This window comes from Branchiostoma belcheri, unplaced genomic scaffold (assembly GCF_001625305.1).
Source record: "Branchiostoma belcheri isolate BF01 breed outbred unplaced genomic scaffold, Haploidv18h27 scaffold16, whole genome shotgun sequence".
Classification (NCBI taxonomy): domain Eukaryota; kingdom Metazoa; phylum Chordata; class Leptocardii; order Amphioxiformes; family Branchiostomatidae; genus Branchiostoma; species Branchiostoma belcheri.
The window spans coordinates 737,266-757,237 of NW_017803046.1; the positions used below are offsets into that span (position 1 = coordinate 737,266).

General features: G+C 38.6%; 1 protein-coding gene across 1 annotated transcript in view; it reads left to right on the plus strand.

The window, feature by feature from the left end:
- LOC109465872 overlaps window positions 1-19,972 on the plus strand; it is a 121,128-nt gene that overhangs the window by 10,695 nt on the left and 90,461 nt on the right. Inside the window, exons 11-33 of the mRNA XM_019763361.1 lie at window positions 1,457-1,647; window positions 3,399-3,489; window positions 3,974-4,150; window positions 4,618-4,772; window positions 5,113-5,245; window positions 5,742-5,888; window positions 6,553-6,704; window positions 7,141-7,279; window positions 7,840-7,980; window positions 8,740-8,900; window positions 9,562-9,740; window positions 10,549-10,643; window positions 10,928-11,028; window positions 11,670-11,855; window positions 13,583-13,762; window positions 14,580-14,691; window positions 15,230-15,334; window positions 16,057-16,233; window positions 16,554-16,721; window positions 17,288-17,416; window positions 17,792-17,934; window positions 18,720-18,897; window positions 19,568-19,725. Of these exons, the coding sequence (XP_019618920.1) occupies window positions 1,457-1,647; window positions 3,399-3,489; window positions 3,974-4,150; window positions 4,618-4,772; window positions 5,113-5,245; window positions 5,742-5,888; window positions 6,553-6,704; window positions 7,141-7,279; window positions 7,840-7,980; window positions 8,740-8,900; window positions 9,562-9,740; window positions 10,549-10,643; window positions 10,928-11,028; window positions 11,670-11,855; window positions 13,583-13,762; window positions 14,580-14,691; window positions 15,230-15,334; window positions 16,057-16,233; window positions 16,554-16,721; window positions 17,288-17,416; window positions 17,792-17,934; window positions 18,720-18,897; window positions 19,568-19,725 (3,398 nt within the window). The remainder of the gene's footprint in view (window positions 1-1,456; window positions 1,648-3,398; window positions 3,490-3,973; window positions 4,151-4,617; window positions 4,773-5,112; window positions 5,246-5,741; window positions 5,889-6,552; window positions 6,705-7,140; window positions 7,280-7,839; window positions 7,981-8,739; window positions 8,901-9,561; window positions 9,741-10,548; window positions 10,644-10,927; window positions 11,029-11,669; window positions 11,856-13,582; window positions 13,763-14,579; window positions 14,692-15,229; window positions 15,335-16,056; window positions 16,234-16,553; window positions 16,722-17,287; window positions 17,417-17,791; window positions 17,935-18,719; window positions 18,898-19,567; window positions 19,726-19,972) is intronic.

Below are 19,972 nucleotides of genomic sequence, written 5' to 3' on the forward strand. Positions count from 1 at the left end.
GCCCAAACAGTTGAAAACAGTCATTTTCTTCCTTGTTGTTACAGTTATTCCATCTTTCAATGCAGTGGTATCATTAAAAGTTCAAAATTCATTGTTTAAATTTTGAACCAGCCAGGTCACTTCATGGCTCCTATTGTACCATTTTGGGCCATAATAGGATGCCTAGGACTCTTTTTATTTTTTTATTTTTTTCGCCCACCCGCTCCACTATTTTTCTGGAAAAATCCGTTAACCAAGAAATTAAATTGGTTGCGCTGGCTAGGCCACGTGGCCAGGATGGACGACAACAGGCTTCCCAAGAAAATACTGTACGGCGAACTCTCTCAAGGGAGTCGACCAAGGGGAAGGCCTAAGCTCAGGTTTAAGGATTTGTGCAAAGCTACTCTCCAAGACTTCTCCATTGAATCTTGGGAGAAGGCAGCAAGCGACAGAAGTAAGTGGAGAGCAGCGATACACAAAGGAACAGAACTGTTCAAAGCTGCTAGAGAGAGCAGGAAAGCAGAAGCTAGGAGCAGGGACCTGTAGAGAAGAGCACCACACGGGAGTACTATTGCCGATTCTGCGGCAGAGCCTGCAGGGCCAGAATCGGCTGTACCAGCCATGAGAGGCGCTGCCCGGCCAGACCCGCAGAGAGTGACTGAAGCTGTAGACCGTCTGACAAGACGACAAGGGCCCAAGAAATTGGTGTGGCCTTAGGTTTGTGAGTACTGAATGCCAACATGCATATTGATTGTGTTGCAGGTTGAGGTGTCTACAGGCACAGGCACTGGTGAAACTGATGGTTACATGGACAACAACGTGGCTGAGATTCCTATGGAATATCAATGCAGTGGTAAGCAGATTATTCTTTTCAGTCTCAAATTGCAAGTATTGTCATTAAACTATCACATTTAGTTAATTCTATTTACTATTATGTTATATTTTCATTCTGTATTTTGTGTATAAACTGGTGTAACTGCCAAGAATATATGATACCTCTGACCAGAATATACTTTCTGGCCAGGGGTATATTCTGGCCTGCTACAGTTGTTTACTTCATAGTTATACTTTTACTGAGTGACATATCTTTAAAAAAATTCCTCTAACTTATTTTAACATTCACCCTATCTACTATATGTTATGTATCATAATCATGATTGTATTTGTCAGTAACTTGCAATAAAACTATGACTAGATTATAATTTTTGTAGCCAAGACAAGGATCCAAGTACTATACAGTATGGTGACACAGTACTAGACGTGGTTTGGGGACTTGCTTTCAATTGCTACAATTATGTTTGTAATGTAAAATTATTAGAAATCCTGATCCAAAATTCCCCTCCACATACATTCCTTTTTGGCTACTGTTTCTCTCATATTGTTTTTCCATGAGGGATATATGCATATGTTAGTATACTAATAAATTTTGCTTTTGCATATTATTTTTCATTAATTTTGCTTCATATCTACTTTGTAGATATAATGGACCTTCGTGTGGACACCATGTCAATGCTGACCCTTACCCCCGGAATGGCCACCCCGTTCTCTGCCACCATACACGTGACTGCTACTGACAGGAAGATTCTCCACCAGTCTGATATCCAACATTACAAGTTCAAGTTCTTCTTGTCCAAGAACCAGAAGTTTGATTCAGCTAAGGATGTGGAGGTAAAGCTAGCATGGGATTGTTCTAGAATATTATCATCTTTTTCGATAGTGTTTTTTTTTTACATTATTATGGGTTCACCACACCACGAAGTGGTGGTGAACCCATATTGCTTTTTCTGATGTTTCTTCTCCTCCTTCTCCTTCTCCTTCTTCTCCTGCCATTTTTTAAATGGATTCAGCTTCTTCATTTTAGGGCCTAAGGTCCTGAAATTTGGTATGGAGGTACAGTGGGCAAATACCCCTAGGCGTTTTTTAAATTTTTGTGATACAGGCTTTTAGAATGGTTTTATTTGAGTTTTTTGGCTGTGTTATAGCAAATGTATTACTGTGTTAGTGTGCCGTGTTTACCACGTCTGGGCATGACCGCCGCATGAGTCATCACAATGGAATGCAGGGCATCAACCAATAGGCATGCAGCTTTCCTCTATACTTCTTGCTGATTGGCTGTTGGGATTTAACTTGATTAACACCTGCACAGAGCATTTCCACCTGCACAGAGCATTTCTTGCTGATTGGCTGTTGGGATTTAACTTGATTAACACCTGCACAGAAGCATTTCCATACTGACAGTATGTCTTTATTCAAGTGTTTTGGTAGGTATTTCAAGCTTTTCTGCTCCAGCATTGGAATGCGGGGCATGAACGTTTTTTTTTTTTTAAATCAACAGTTTGCATTATGCAATTAAAAATCCTAACCAATAAAGTAGGGAATAGCTATCCAACTGTTGTTTTAGCAAATATTGGCCTTTCTAGTTTGAGATAGATTGTCTTATTTTAGATAGTGTTGTTTTACAATGTATAGAACTCCCCCCCCCATCTCAGTCACTTTTCATGGTATTGTATCTCTGCTATAGTACATGTAAGCAAGGTATCAAATGATAACTCTTTGGCTTTTTTTACTCTCTGCAAACACTATGTAGACTTCTTTTTTTAAAGGCATCCAATGCAATATCATGGTGGGAAAACTAGATGTTCAATAATCTGTTCATTCTTTTTACGTACTAGTAAGTTAAATCAATTCTAATTTGCTATAGCATACTGATATCTGTGAGGCAAAATTGTGATGTTGCTGAAAAGCAGTTACTTGTATCACAGTCAGGTAGCTATTTACAGGTGTTACCCAAAAAATAAAGAGACACCCCACTTGGCTTGTTTTGGGGTCATTTCAAATGCTTCAAATAAAGAATGATGCCAAAATGTGGGAACCTTTGGCAGTTAATGTCAATATCAGACAGACTTCCTCATCCAGAATATTTTTGTTTTGCTGCCCTGAAATAGCATTGGATGCCTTGAACATTTCAGCACCAAGGACAGGGCCCTTAGCATCAGAAATTCTTCCTGCACTGATCATACAGTAGATATAGAAAAGTCTCTTAAAGTCTGAAAAATGAAGTTCAAACTGTATTGTGTCGTGACATGCAATGCTATGTGAAATAACTTGTGTATGTAACTTGTGTACTCTTCTGAATAAAGAGACTCTTGGTACACAACCAATTGTTTTATTCACAGCCGACGTTTTGGTGACTGTCTGTCACCTTCCTCGGGGCAATTCTGACTGGTTCACACTGCACAGTTCAGGTGCCATTGCTAAAGATGCATTTCCAAACGTAAAATAGTTACAGTTACCGAAACGTTGGCTGAATATATATAAACCACTTGGTTGTGAAAAAAGAGTCCCTTTATTCAGTGACTTACCAACCAGATTCAGTGAGTCTTTACAGATGTTTAATTAAACTTCTGTTTCTTTTGTAGGTTCCCTACATCATGCCTCTCTGGATGAGGGGTATTCTGGGAGAGGGAGTTGATGGAACTAATGTTGAAACTGCATTATTTGATGCATCTGGTAAGTGCCAGAGTTCTCCGCATCTTTTTTTTATGTGGACTGTTATGGCCATGCAAATATTCCACACATGGTACATTATGACTCAGGTTTAGATGTAAACTGCACTATTAATTGCTATAGATAACCTACAGTTGCAAAACTTTAGGGCTCAAAGGTGCTTTTGTAGGAATTTATGGACATTTCAAATGCTGAATGTGCTCTTGTTCTCTTACAACACTTGCTTTAGCATTGATATTCAACCTAGTATGCTTTACAGAAACTCAGTTGTTAAAAAGTTATTTTGTGGCTTATTGTAAAAAAAAGCAATACAAGAAATATTTGCCATCCTCTCGGTGGTACTGAAAAGCTGGTGGTTGTTATTCACATGCTTTCCAATAGGTCATTATCCTAAAGTTTGTATAAAAGTAACTGTTACTTGAGTATCCTTTTACCCGGTTATCTTCATCAATGTACATTTTTGTATATGACTTTTTGTTTCCTACAGGAATATTCATACCAAAGACTGGATATGAGGACTTCTGTGGTGATGTATATGTGAGCATTCTTCTGGACACCTATGAGGCGGACCCATCGGACACTGTGATTGGCCAGTACAAGGAGGGATCAGAAGCCAACAATGCCTACACTACACTGGTACACATGGACTGTCCACCTCCACCAAGTAAGGATAAACCTGTATACCTTTGACACTTAGATGTCAAGAATATGCTGTATACTAACATGAAATTGTCATAACGCTACATTTTTATGTCATACAGTTATTTAACGTTACATACGTAAACCTACGAAAATATTTGGGTGCACTGGTGCTCTCACAGAAAAAAAAATTGGGTGCACAGCTCCAATTCTGGGTGCACTAAGGTGCACATGCACCCAGTATTTTGAGCCCTGCTATGATTGTTTTCATGTAGATATGATAATAGTAATGATAGGCCAAGTGTTTTGACAAGGTTTCAAGAAAAATTTTCTTGAAATTAGCATTCCTCAAACTGGCTAAATCAACACTCCTTGTGTACATGTAATTGATTGTGAATCTTATGATAATCATTGTTATTATGACTTTTTTCATTGATTATGCTGTCAGAATTTTTACATTGAATCTTCTAACTGCTGACTCATTTTTCCCAGGTTCTTTCCCAAACCCCAAACTTGTTCTGTCCGAGCCAACGTTCCACCATGACTACAAGCTCATCCCTGCTCCCTTCTCTGTGACATTTGACATCACCGTCACCAACAAGGGCATGACAACCACCCAACAGGGGATCTCCAACTTCGAACTCAGAGTAAGAAGGCATTTTTCTCTTGCTTGATGTTTCTATATTGCAGATTTTCTGAAGGAAAACATATTGTTTTTGCTCAGTTTTTTCTTCCTCTTTTTCTCCAAACAAGTAAGGTCAATGACCTGAACCAGACATCTGTCACCATGGTAACTAACTAGTGTTGGGTTATATCATGTTGCAATTTTATAGCAGGAGGGATTTAGACTCCTGTTACCATATAATATGTGAATGTTTGAGTAAGAATTAACAGTCTAAGAGCAGACCATATTTGAAGGTAAACATTATGCATTTGCTTCACAAATGTCACCTTTCTTGTTTAAATTTATATCTTGTGTCTTCACAGGTCTACTACTCAGATGATGATGACCTTGACCCGGCATGGGACATTGCCTTTGACATTGACTTTGGTCCTGATGTAGTGAAGAAAGCTGCTCGGCTGGAGCCAGGGGAGTCCATGGCACTTAGAGGATTGTCAGGTAAGAAATCATGACTTAATGTTTAACTTATTATTTGTTTTGGAGAACAAGGTGTCACTGTCACTCATTGGTTCTTCAAAACTCTTGAACTCGAACTTGCTGCCACCAAGTACAGTAGGGGCATCATCACTAGATCCTTAAGACTTAACCATGTTTGTATTTATCTTTCCACTATCAAAGAGAAGTGAGGAGAAGTTGAATTTACTACAATAAGTAACTATTATATCTGTGCTAGTTCTAGCTTGATCATGTATTATGTATATACAAGCTATTTCGTTGTACTAAACCCAGCGAGTATGTATGATTTGTGCTATAAAAGTCTTCTTGTAGATAGATAAAGAATAAAATAGATACTAGTTAAATCAGTCTAGGGGTTCAATTGTGTACTACTATTTGCAGAAAGTATTTCTGAATTGCAGAACAAAATTTTGACATTCTGCAATATTGCAGAACACTCAGTATTTCTATACCACTGCCATGTGTTTTTATTCTACAGCGACTGTAGATCCAGAGTTGAGTCGCCCGAGATGTCTGCAGCTGGAATCTCCACACCTGTTCCTGGAGGTCCTGCCAGAAGACAGCACCCTGCCAGGGTACCTCATCCACACTGTGTCTGTACCACTCAGGAAGATGTGTGATGCAGGTACAATATATATGACTTGTACAAATGGTCAAATATGAAATTAATCAGAGAACTACATGTACCTAGTTCATTTTAAACACAGTATATTTATGGTTACAGTTAGTGTAGATATTATATCATGGTTACAGTAGATATTACATTTATGGTTACAGTAGATATTACAACCTAAAATTTTATACCAGTAACTTTTTTTTATTCATCTAATCTAAAGTATTTGAATTTAACTGCAACTTGTATACAAGTGGAAAGGAGGACAAAACAGGTGTATTAACATGTCTACAATTTGCCCTCCCAAATACAACAGCAACAATTATGATTATGACTTAAAGTTTCATGATCCAAAATATAGGCAATGAGAATCAGGACAATCAGAGTAAATTAATAAATAGCCAGATTCAATGTACATAACTTTCCCTGCAAATTGTCCACTTTTTGCCTCAAGACATCAGTATTTGAACCAGTTTTTAGTAATTACTAATCTTAATGACATAATGTACATAATGTAACGTATACAATGAATTACATTGTTACAATTGCCCCTGGGACTGCCCTTCGTTATATCAAATCTTGTTAATTTCCCTCAGTTTCACTGATAAAAAGACAGTTTTAACCTTTAATGAACAGTTAAGTTGGAACATAAATGTTGAATTTGCTTCCCCCACAGTTGACATCTCCATAGAGGACTTCAACCTTGACGATGGTCCTGAGATCACAGCGGGGACACCGAAGGTGTTCAACCTGCGCACACGTGTCTCTGCTGCAGGGCATGCTGTCCTGTACCGCTACAGCTACCAGTTCTACCTGTCTCACGATCAGGTCAGTTTTGAATTAATGTTTTGAATATCTTTTCTCAATAGAAATTGTGGACCCTTCACCAGCGTACGTTTCTGTAATTATTATGTTTGAAGGAAAACATATCGTTGCTCTGTTTCCTCTTCTTTTCCAAACCAATAAGGTCTCCCGTTTGGTGTTTTGAATGTGTGACAGGGGCTTAATGCAGACTCACGCCATGTGAAAGTGAAGTTGTCTTGCCTCGTCTTTTCTTGCTTATAAACCTGCATTTCTGTACAAGCTCTCTAGATCTAGTGCCAATGACGAAAGGTAGTGGATCCCCAGATGCTACCTGAAACGTCTTACCATTTCCAAAATCATATCCAGTTGCTTGAATAACTGGTTTTTGGCTTATCTTACTGTATTACATGTACCTCAATGATGTCTAACCATCACCGACATGTCTTGTGTTGTGTTTCAGATGTTGGATCCAGAGGATATAGAGATCCCCCATGAGCCATCCAGCACAGACCACACACAGCTGAACCTGGAGATCTCAGGCCTGACCTACCACACACTCCAGCACAGCTTCGGGGGAGTGGAGGGGCCACTCACTATAGGTTAGTCAGGACTTGAAATACTGGGTGCATACATGATTGACTATATGCACCTTAGTATTATTATGACTATAAAAGGTAAAATTGGAGTTGTGCAGGTATTTCTGATGTCCACCTGCACCTAACCTGTACTGGTCAATGTCATGCTGGTGTATATTGATTTAAAATTTCTTTCATTGACTGTACCTAATAGTATGAAGTATAAAAGGAATGTTGGTTAATAATTATGCTTTCTGAACGGTTTTCAGTATGATCCAATACATAAATTTGAAATTCTGGGTGGTGCAGGTAAAATTTGTCTTCCCTTTCAATTGTCAAAGTGTACTTTTTTGAACAGTGTGGTGCAGTTTCTTCTTGTCCCTGTATTTTACCTGATATGTAGAGAACAGGCAGCACTGTGTTTTTTATTTAAAGGAAGGAAATTCTAAAGTGAAACACCTACCTTCAGACACTATATGCCATGATCATGGTACCCATTGCAGTTTTTTGTTGAAAATTTCTGATAATAATTCTAAGTTAGAGTAGTTTGTTTTATTTGAGATATTAATTGTCGCTACATACAGATCAGTACTATCCATACGTTGGACACTACTGTGGTTGGACGTACCTTGGGGTAGAGGTCAGAGTTCAAGAAGCCAGTGTCGACGACCTCCGACCTTATAACAACATTCAGTTGAAGAGGATCTTTCTCCAGTGTGATGGCGGTCAGCTGTATTTCTTATGTTTACCTTCACAGAAGGAAAATATATTGTTTTTGCTCTCAGTTTCTTAATCCTCTTCTTCTCCAAACGAATAAGGTCAATGACCTGAGCAAGACGTTTGTTACCATCATCGGTATTAACTAGTTGGGTTACATCATGTTGCAATTTAAAAGCCGGAGGGATTTAGACTCCTGTCTGACCATATACATTTGTATTTGAATGTATTTGATTAAGAATGAACAGAACAAACCATATGCGAAGGTAAATATTATGCATTTGCTTTCAATTGCGAATGTTATTTTAAAGTTTCTAGTTGTTGTTTCATTCTTCTTTTTATGACATATACAGCTTTGGAACTTTTTTTAATGTATCACTGGGTCTTGGATACTTGGATACTTATATCCATTGACATTACAACATAAATTTTGTAAGCATCTAATCTTTCCTGACATTAAAACATACAGACATAAGGCATACAGTACAAATAACATTTAGTTACAAAATGCAAATCATTACTTACAGCTTATATTAACAAATCTTGATTTTCAAAGTATGTGGCTCAGCCATTTTAATAGCGATAATCTTGTGATTTATGCCAGAAATCTAATCAATTAACAGCATCTTGGTCAGTGTTAGTAAAACATATTATCATCATGTTTTCCCGCAAAATTTTTTCAGCATTAATATCAAGGTTGGTTGAAATTTTTATGACTTGGCACAATTTGTTTCTGAATACCTTTCTTCCTCTTCACTGATTTCCAGATGGACTGGGCCTTAGTGATGTGACCTTTGACCCTTCACCTGCAAGGTACTATGCTGCGGATGTAGAGGTCAATGCCAAGCTGACCTTCACAGTCACCAACCTGATGGGCACTAGGGACATTCCTGACGTCCAGGGTGATGAGGTCAACTTCCACCTCAAGGTATATTTGTTTGTTTTGCATAATTATTACATACCAGTAGTTTAAAGTAACTTTAGATCCAACACTCACCTAGAGCTTTCACATACACTGTAGCTTCCACTGGGTTTACAAAATCAAAATCAAATCAACTTTATTGCTCAACAACTGTAACTGGAAAAATGTATGGCAAAGAAGAGACAACAAGGGTAGATACATGAATTATACAATTCTAACAAAGCTAGTGATTTTGTTTATTTCCCCTTAGGCCACACCAATTTAATTTCTTGGTTAACGGATTCGCCCGCTTCATTTTTTTCTGATTTGCAAATAAAAATAAAAATTCAGAATCAACTGCAAAATGCTCATATTTTGCCCTGAACTGTAGAAAACAGTCCTTTTCATCCTAGTTGTTACAGTTATTCCATCTTTCAATGCAGTGGTATCATTAAAAGTTTAAAATTCATTGTTTAAATTTTGAACCAGCCTGGTGTGTTGACTTTGTGGCTCCTATCGTACCATTTTAGGCCATAATACGATGCCTAGGCCTGTTTTTATTTTAAAATTTATTTTTTTTCGCTCGCCCGCTCCATTATTTTTCTAGAAAAATCCGTCAACCAAGAAATTAAATTGGTGTGGCCTTATGAATATTTATTAAGCTCGTGTTGTCTTGTTTTTTTCCCAGGTTTACCTGTCGGATGACCTTGTGTTTGATGGAGGGGATGAGGAGCTGCCCCAGACTGTGTTAGGTCTGAGTGAGGAGCACATACAGATGATGAGAGCAGGGCTGGCCAGAGACAACTCCCTCCACTTCAGGGATGTCCCAGTAACATTCACACCAACGGCAGACATGTGTTGGAAGACGTACGTAGGACCAGTAACTGTTTGCTTGTTTTATTGTTTATTGGGATCTCCATTGCTGTGAATTTCTCACTATTCTTCCTGGAGTCAGTGGCGAATCACCATATACATTGCAGTAACTGTTGTACATTTTTTACATGGATCTACTATTTGACTCAAGAAGTTAACTCTATTACCTATGTGTACCATGTCTTCTGGTAGTCAAAGTGTGGGGCACTTTTTTTTTTCGTTTCATCTTAAACTTAAACTGTATAGCATACAATGTAGCTCTAACATTATACATGACCATTTCATCATCATCATCATAATTCATCCTCCGTAGAGGTGGAGCATACAAAGTTAGTTCGCCACAACTGTCTGTCATACATCACTGAGAAAAGTTCATGTCCCTCCAAGCCAGTTTCAGTTTCAATAAGTTTCTTAACTGTTTTGTTTGGGCGTCCAACTCTTCTCTTACAGGTATCAGGGTTCCAGAGTAGAAGCCTACTGGCTGGTTCTTCACTACGTATTACATGACCGGCCAAGCTTAGACGTCGACATTTGACTACTGTAGTTACATTTGGTAGCGAACCATATAACTGTTCATTAGTAGTGTGTTTCCACCATGGTGTATTGAAAACCACTCGCAACATCCTCGTGTATGTTCCGTTTAGTTTTCTAGAATGTGACATATTCATGACCCATGATTCTGACCCATACAAAAGAATTGTTTCAATACATGCCTTAAACACTTTGATCTTAGTTTGTTTTCTAACATGACCATTTGGTGCATATTAACTGATGACGTGTTTGAAATTTGCCTATTTTGTAGCCATCTCCTGTTTGCTGTAGTGAGGGGAGCAGGACTGGATATTGCAGATGCAGTAGACGCCAATAACTTCAGAGCCATCCCTTTTCATTGCTATGGTATGTACAGTCATGTATTTTGTATTTGACCAGAACTACATGTAGGGAAAGGTAACTACTGTACTGGGGGTATACTTTTACTTTGTTTCATTCAGGGCTTCCTTCAGACATCATGAGTTTACAGGGGAAAGCTTACAAGTAATCATACTATGATCATAAAAGTTAATAACTTTCTTCAACTTGGTAGTTACATGTACATGGCAGTAAAGTTAAAAGTGTTGTTAAAAGTGTCGGCTGTATGTTATGACAGGGACTTGAAACATATTTTTTGTCCATACTTCCAGGGTCAGACCCAGTCACAGACATCAGTGTTGACTCCTTCACCTTGGACTCTGCCCCGGATCCTAACACAGGCGGGGCTGGCAGCTTCAGTCTGATTACAGATGTAAGTTTTGAGAACTCTGAACATAATTTCATGCATGGCAGGTCATATATATCTGCTAGAGCTGCGTATCTAAAATGTAATTTTAGGTACAGGTACGGAGATTTAGCTACAGGTCTGTACCTGTACCTGTACCTGACAGTGTTCAATTTGACAAATTTACGTGATGATATAATTATGTTCTTCTGAATTTCAATAAAAACATTTACTGTAATAAACCTGACAGAATTTTTAGTCAAATCTAGCAGGACAGAACTAGGTGGCCCTATGCTTTTTCAAATAAAACAGAACCATGTGGATTGTTTCTTGTTGCAAACAATACTCTAGCTGTCTCCGAAAGGTCTGTTGTGTATTAAGTATAAATGCTCCCTCTAGATGTCACTTTTGTCACCTCTGTGTCGCATGAGGACACTAGGGTAGTGTAAATGTACATGTATAGTACAGTACAGTAATGTACAGTACTGGTACTTACTAATAGTGATTTGGTATTTTGGACCTGTACTAAAAAAATTTTTGCTGGGCGTACGCAGCATATGCAGCTCTTATTTACAAATAAAGAATGTTTTACTGCTATTGGTACTGTACCATTTGCTAAAAAAGAAACTTGGAAAAATTGATCTTGAATTTGGTGTCTCTGTTACCAGGTTGTACTTGGTGACCTAGAGGCCATCACAGGTGACCCCGTGTTTGGCATGGAGTTCTACCTGTCCAACGATGACACCCTGGACCCATCAGACCTGCCCTTACACTACAACATCACGGCACAGATGTCAGCTCTGAGTGACAACATCACTGCAGATGGACAAATTACCTTGGATGCAGGCAACTTGGTAAGGCCACACTGACTTAATTTTATGGATGACATCATCTGAAAACCCCTAAACTATAATGTGCGAGTTCCATGGAGCCTAGGTAGCCTGGGTGCCGTCCTCCGTAATACTGCCAGCTCCTGTAACTTCATTGACATATTACACTTGTTATTAATGATTTGGCGAAGTTAGAAGCTTCAGCCAAATGTTTGTGTGGATGGACAGAAACATACTTACATGTACATGTAGGTCCTACTATTTCTGAATGCACATCTGGCAAAGATTTAAATAGAAAAATGTTGTTACAGAAATTTCACAATTCTAAAAGTCTCTTTGTTTTTATCAGGTGGTTCCTCCAGACTCCAGGTTCTGTGGATCAGTGTACATTTTGGTTCATCTGGATCCGTTGAACGTCATAGCAGAAGCAGACAAACTCAACAATGTTGGGAGTGCAAGTTTTACCTACAGCTGTGAACATGGTGAGATTTATGTTGTTATCCAATGTATGGATGTTAAGACCCTGAGGACAGGTTTGTTTGCCTCTATATGTGTAGTGTGTTGTACATGTACCAGGGACAGGTGTGTTTAACTGTGTGTAGATGGTGTCCAGCACCAAGGACAGGTATGTTAGCCTGTGTGTGGATTGTGTTCAGCACCAAGGACAGGCATGTTTGCCTGTGTGTGGATGGTGTTCAGTACCAAGGACAGGTGTGTTTGCCTGTGTGTGGATGGTGTTCAGAACCAAGGACACGTATGTTTGCCTGGTGTGATGGTGTCAGCACCAAGGACAGGTATGTTTCCCTGTGTGTGGATGGTGTTCAGCACCAAGGACAGGTATGTTTACTTGTGTGTGGATGGTGTTCAGCAACAAGGACTGGTATGTTTTTCCTGTGTGGCATTAGCTATCAGTGTTCCACTCCTGTACTAGTATTCAGCACAATATGCAGGCCTTTTTGCAGGTCTTTTGACTGAAAAGAATTATCAAAGTGTCAAATCTGTTGTTCTTCCATGGAACTAACTCTCTTGATCTTTTGTTTTCTCCTTTTTCTTCACTACAGATTTGTTCAAGGTGACATCATCATCATTTACCACCAATAAGAAGTACCATGTTGGCATTCCGTCACCTGTCACCTTTGACCTCACGATGGAATATGTACACACATCTCCCCTCAGTGCAGGCACTGCTGACAACTTAAACTTTGACTTCAGAGTAGGTCACCTTTTTTGTGCCATATTCCTGAAGTTTTCATGTCTTCTGTTTTTGGTCCTCATCTTCAAGGAAAGATGAACAACATAGACTTGATTTTTATGATATCATGCCAAGCATAATTCAAGCTAGGTGAAATTTAAAGGCATCCAGTGCATTTTTAGGGCAGCAAAAGAAAAACAAATATTCTCGATGAGGAAATGTATAATATTGACATTTACTGTCATTTCACTGCATATTTTTGTCATCATTTCATACTTAAAACAGTCTTTGCAATAGCCCTCAAACATGTATGCCTCTTTTTTGGGGGGGTAATGCACATAGATATCTAGAACCATCCTACCATTCAAAACAAGCAACAGTCAGTGACATTAAATCTTTGCTTCACATATACATGTATCAGTATGCTATGGGATAGGACTGATTCAACTTACTACAACTTTTTAAAAATGACCAGAAAACTAAGTTTGAAAATGCAGTTTTACTGTCCTATAATTTCATTGGATGCCTCTAAAATGTTTTTCCTGCTATTCTCTGACAGCTCTATATACAGAGGGGGTCCAGGTTCAACCGCCATAAAGCCATCCCAGTGGTCACAACCTTTGAGTTCCCTGACAGGGAAGGTGATCTGAGGTTCCAACAAATGAACCAGGGCGATGATGTGACGTTCAGTCAGGTCTCTGGGATGGTGGAGATTCCCAGTTATGCCTGTGAAGCCAACGTGAGTTTGTAAGGTGTATGATTTTAAAACGATTTCCTGGATTATTATGTTTCTAAATATGCATGTAATCCTTTGCTTCATGTATATGCATAGACTTTTAGGCCATAGCAAGTAAATTTTATGGATGACATCCCCTGCAGACTCCAAATCTAATGTGATACGGCGAAAAAAAACAAGGTGGGCCAAAAGAAACAAGATTCCTATATTTTCAAATTTTGACATCATGAACCTTGTTAAACAAGAAATGATACATATATTGTGCTAAGTTTACTGCAAGTTATAACAAAATCTATTTGTCAATGAAAAATAAGTGGGAACGCGCGCACGGCAGGCTTTTAGTCAGGGAGTGTCCCAGTCTTTTGGATGCCCTGTACTGAAAATGATAAGAAATTGGACGCTCTACTTTTTTGTAGGACACCCTAAAGATGCCCTATATATTTTTTCCACTCCCAACCCCTGCCATGCACACATGCCTCCCTTCAGCCTTACTATAAATACAAAAATGATTGTTTACTGAAGGAAAAAATCTCAAATTCCTCAAAATTTGCACCTCAAAATGCAGAAAGTATAACATGGTGTTTGAGAGCATTATGAATTTTAAAATTGCGCCCCTAAAAAGCTCACACACTACACGTCTTTGCTGCGCATAGCATACAATGAAAAACATGGACACCCAACAAAAATATCCCACCTAAAAGCCTGGCGCACGGATGTCATCCATAAGATTAAATCAGTGTAGCCTAAGGTGCATAATTATGTACCCTTTCTTTCAAGCCCTGCAAGATGATAAATTTGCCTTGTTGTTCTGTGTTACCAGGTGGACCACTTGTTTGTGTCTGTGGAGGGGAATGACCATGTCCAGGACCATGTGGAAGAGAACAATGTGGCAGGGACCAGGATAGCTATTGACATGGACTGCTCAGACCCTGGTACGTGTAACATCCTCCATTTTAACTCTGGACGTCCAGTTTAATTTTGTACTAATTCCTGCATCTCAGCAACCTTATGGGAATCAGTCTGGCGGAATTTGTCCGGCTTTTGGCCAAATAAAGTAGTTGTTACTATTTTCATTAGGCTCTCCACCACAAAATTCTTCTAAAATTAGTGCATCTTTTGAAGGGGTAGAAAAATGCACTATGGAAAATTGGATCTTGAACTCACAGATTCATAATTAAATAAAAACAATTTGTATCTTTCCTAAATAGTCTTTAACATACAATTTCAGTGAAAATGACTTAATCTGTCATACTGATTTTGACTTTCTTTAATACCATATACATGTACTGCACCTTATGTATATGGTACTAAGTAAAATACATTCTCTATAGGTAAACCCTTTTGACTGGAATAAGAGTTTGTTACTGTCTGTTTGTTGCTGTCTATCCAGTTGTTTGCCTTTGCAGTAACAGAGGACAGGTAAAGGTAAGGAAAAAAATCATTGTCACTAATTTTTCAATGTTGTTTCAGACTCTGTGGACCTTGCAACAACCAATTTCACACTGGACCCGAACAATGAAATCCAGTTAGGGCATGCAAAGGGTTTTGTCTTGAGCGTGGACATTATGGTGACAGGTTGGTCAAATGAAGTTTTTCTATTGATGTTCTCATACAATAACTATTGGTTGTTGTAGTTAAATGAATGTCAAAAATGTGTTCAAATTTGACAAGACAAGCCCTCTCATCAATCCATCTTTTTATTTATTTATTCATTATTTATTTTCAATCCCTTCTCTTAGATTCATGCTAAAGACATAATTATGCTATCTTTCACATAGAATTCACAGATTGTAATGTTCTAAACTGGAAAGATTTACTTTAGGAAACAAAATTATTTACTTTGCTTTCGGCATAGTCTTGCAAATTGTTAATGGATTTTTTGTTTGCAGCTATAAACTCACGATCTGTTTGCTGCATCAGTGTGTAGTTTGTCATCTGCTAGTTTGATGATGCACATAGTTTTTTTTTTTACACTGTAGTGTTATCTTAAGTTCAACTTGGTAAAGTCAATATTTCATTCAGAAAACACCCTGTTTTGAGAGAGTTGTGGAACAGGTCTTTAATGTCATTGGCTTTTGTGGGTGGGTTTTCTCAGAGCAGATGTTGGTTTATGTGTTGGGCTATACATTAGAGAGCATCAATGGTCAGCGTATTTGTCTGAAATTTGGTAAATGTGATTGTACATGTAGGTAGCTACCCCTGCTGGTAAAGAGATTATCTCATACCTTAGCCACACTGCAAAAATTAATCATAATACTTCACAGAGAATTGTGTCCAATGGACTTGTTAATTTTCAGGTTCAGCAGGATGGCTGCAGGGGCAGGTGCCAGAAGGACTGTCCTACCAGCTGTACATCAGGAAGAACACTGATGATGACGGAGCTCTGTCTCAGTGGAAGAGGATCTCCTACAACAGACAGAAGGTGTCACTTCTGCAAGAGGACACCAGGGAGACAAGGACCAACCTGGACTTTGGTGGGCAACTTTATGGCAGCTTGTGCACCTTAACACTGTTACACACTGTAGCACTTTCTGAACATTTATGCTGTGAAAAGCTATGTCATTACTTATTAGGAAAGATGCACAATGAATGTTTCAACAAGTCATTTTCCAAGGAAGGTAAAAAAGAAAACATACTTAGTCTAGTAATTCTCCCAGATTTAATCTTATTCATGGATTATGACCTAAACAGCTTGACGTGCAGTTGAAAACAACAGATTTTTAGAGTAATCCAACTGTATTACCCAACCGAATGTCACATAACTTAAGTGTGTATTCTCGCTATAATTGATTAGGTGACACGGAGGGATTTGTCCTTCCCATCTATGACTACCTGCCGTACTGTGGGCCAGACAGTGCCATCAAAGTGGTGATGGATGACTCACGGGTGGTGGAGGAGACGGATGAAGGAAACAATGAGAGAGTGGTCGACATCACGGTCCAATCTGACGTGTGCACTTCTGGTAAAAAGTTACTGTATATTTTTATTTATTTTTTATTAGTTTGGCTTACAACAGTCTAGTCATAGACTATTATTAAGGGTCAACCCTGCAGGGGAGAAAATAAAAACGTTAGGCATACCGGTACATACAAATACAATTAATAAGACACACAGTGCAATATACAAATAATTATTATTATTGTCATGTACATGTACACACATGTACATTGATAATTAAGAAAATACATTGTCAATTTACAATTCAACATTATCAAAATTTACAATTATAAAAACTCCCTAATGGTTCTCAAATGATCCAAGATAACCTCAAGTTCATACATGTATACCTGTCAACTGTTGTTTTTTTCAGATAAAAAAGATTTCTAGCCTGGTTGCCATCCTCCGTAGTAGGCAAAAACTAAAAGATTTCAGCATTGTTAATTCACAAAAGATTTCAGCATTGCTAGTAATTCACAATAAAAGATTTCAGCATTTTTTAATTCACAATAAAAACCCCTTTAAGGATTTCAAATGCCCCATTGTTTCCTCAAGCCCGTATTCTTGTCAATAATTATATTGTTTTTTCAGATAAGAAAGAGTTCAGTGTTGTCACCTTCGAGCTTGCTGATGATGCAGACACCATCGACATCGGGGACACGGCACAGTATGACCTGACTGTGGCTATCATGCTGGGAGATGCAGCCTCTCTGTCTGCTGGTCAGTTTATTGATTATTGCTATGTGGTGAAGACATATTGTTTTTCCTCGTGTTTCTTCTTCTCCTTTTCCTGCCATTTCTTGAAATTGATTATGTCGTAAAATATGGCGAAGCCATCCGCTACAATTGCTCCAAAGCAAATGTCGGCCTTTCTAGTTTCCTCTTGTGTTTCTCCTTCTTTCCCTGCCATGTCGTAAAATGAGGTGAAGCCATCCGCTACATTTGCTCCAAAGCAAATGTCGGCCTTTCTAGTTTATTTTCATTTTTATTTTCCATCATAGATTTAAACAGGGTGACACTCTCAGTGATGGCACATTCAAACATCTTTTGGGTCACATTCAAACATGATTGTTGAATTTTTTTTCACATTTATAGGCACTGCACATTTTGGGTTCAAGTTGCTCCTGTCTCCTGAGATGAGCACCAGTCACCAGGATGCAGAGGAGCTGGACCCTGTGACTTACACAGCTGAGCAACAAAGTGTTCTTCAAGCTGCCTACAGTGCAGGGTATGAGGAGGTAAGAAGAACAAGTGAAAATTGATTTGTTGAATTGCTCAGATACAGGTACGTGTATCTGTAATTACCTGTTCCTGTACCTAGGTACTACACACTCTATTCACCTTACAGCTTAACTGATACTATATGATTTATCATAATGATATACATGACTGATTGTATGATGTATGTTATGGGATTTATCTTATTAGTAAGTATTTTTTTCTGTTTTGTTGACACTGTTTGTCTCACACAGCAGGTTTAAAAATTCCAGCTAAGAAATCCCTCCAATGTGCATGACTGTACATACAATTATCTAACTCTAGTCCTCTGTATCTATATAGCTGGTATAACCACTCTTTGGTGTAACACACCAGCTTCGCAGGCACGTGGCGCGGCAGCAGCTGGCTACATTACACCTAAACGACTTTTTACACCTTACCCTTGAACATCTAACTCTAAACATTGTTTAAAGCCTGTTCCTTGTCTGTTTCTTGTAATGTATAATGTTTGTCAGTATTTGTACTTGTATGCCCTTAAGCACTACCTGAAAAACAGGTTTTTTAATGTAACCTGAGTGTATTCTGCTGGTAAAATAAATAAATGAAATGAAATGAAACTACCTAATGATGATGCCCCTACTGTACTTGAACAATTCAATCCTTGGTTGAAAACTCTCATGGTACTTGACTATTTCTTGTTCTTTTCTGAGCTGGTATTACCTGGTACTTAGTAGTTGGTATGTCCACCAGTTTATATGTCATTTTGTACATCATACTTAGTCTGGACATTTTTCTCTGTTCACAGGTTGACCTGAGTGGAGAGTACACCTTCTCTGACGACCGGTTGGCCACGCTGAAGAAGTTCTGTGACCAGTCCGTGTATCTAGGTGCAGAGCTGACAGACATCAGCCAGGAAACCGAGTCTGGGTCCGTTCAGAACAACATTGGATGGTGGAAGGTGGTCTTCACCTGCAATGGAGCTGGTAAGTACTTTTCCTATGGACAGACCAGTGTTCCAGCTACTGTAGTGTCCGTCTTTCTGATGTTTGATAGAATTTTTCTGCTCATGATGGACAAACATTTTGCCCAATCTGTCATCTTTGATGGACAAATATCGACATGTAAAGATGTGGAAAGTGATGCCATTAAACTGAGCTTAGTCTACTAGCAAAAGTTGTGCATTTCCCCCTGGCCCCTAAATGTTGTAACCATTGAACACGATTGAGATGCTTGCTGAAACACTTGGACTGACCAACAAGAATCATATAAATTTTACTCCAGATGCATACTTTCATTTTCACATTATTTATACACTGTATAATTATTATGATGGACCATGAATGATCTCGAAAGGAAAGAACTTGCAAATTGTCAATTAAAAAATTCAACGATCAGAGGAAATATTTGCATCTGATTCAATATTTTCACCCGATCCTTTCCCTATATAGCAGGCATTGATGACTCATCTATCAGAGTTTGATTGTTTTTCTAAATAATCAGTTGTCTTAAAAACTATTTCTCCCAAAAACTTTATTAGATGACATATTCTCATATAAAAGACAATACAAACAAAGCCTTCTTATATGTTTATCACAATATATAAGGTTAGTACCCCTCTTTAAAGTCACAGGAGTTCAATAATTCTCTTTCCAGGATATGAGTTCACCGACGTCACCAACTTTGCCGTGCCTCAGACTGATAACGTCATCTATGAGGAGGTTGCCACTGACATGACCTTTGATTTCAAGGTCACCAACTTGGGCTCCATGGTACCTGACTCAGCTGGCAGACAGACTAACATTCCCCTGCAGGTGAACTTTTACACATTCAAAGAATTATTGTGTAAAACAGTTTTTTTAAAGATATTACTAAGGCCTAGGAAAAAAAAGTTGTGTTTCCTGTTCCCCGACCGACCCAACAAAAACCTGCCGAACCTAGCCTTTTCTTGGGTGGACCACTGCAAGGGACATTAGACATCACTAAAGATCGTGTGACAATTGTAATAAACTGATTGACCCTCGTGTGGGCTGTTTTAGCGCCAAACATAAATGACAGAAA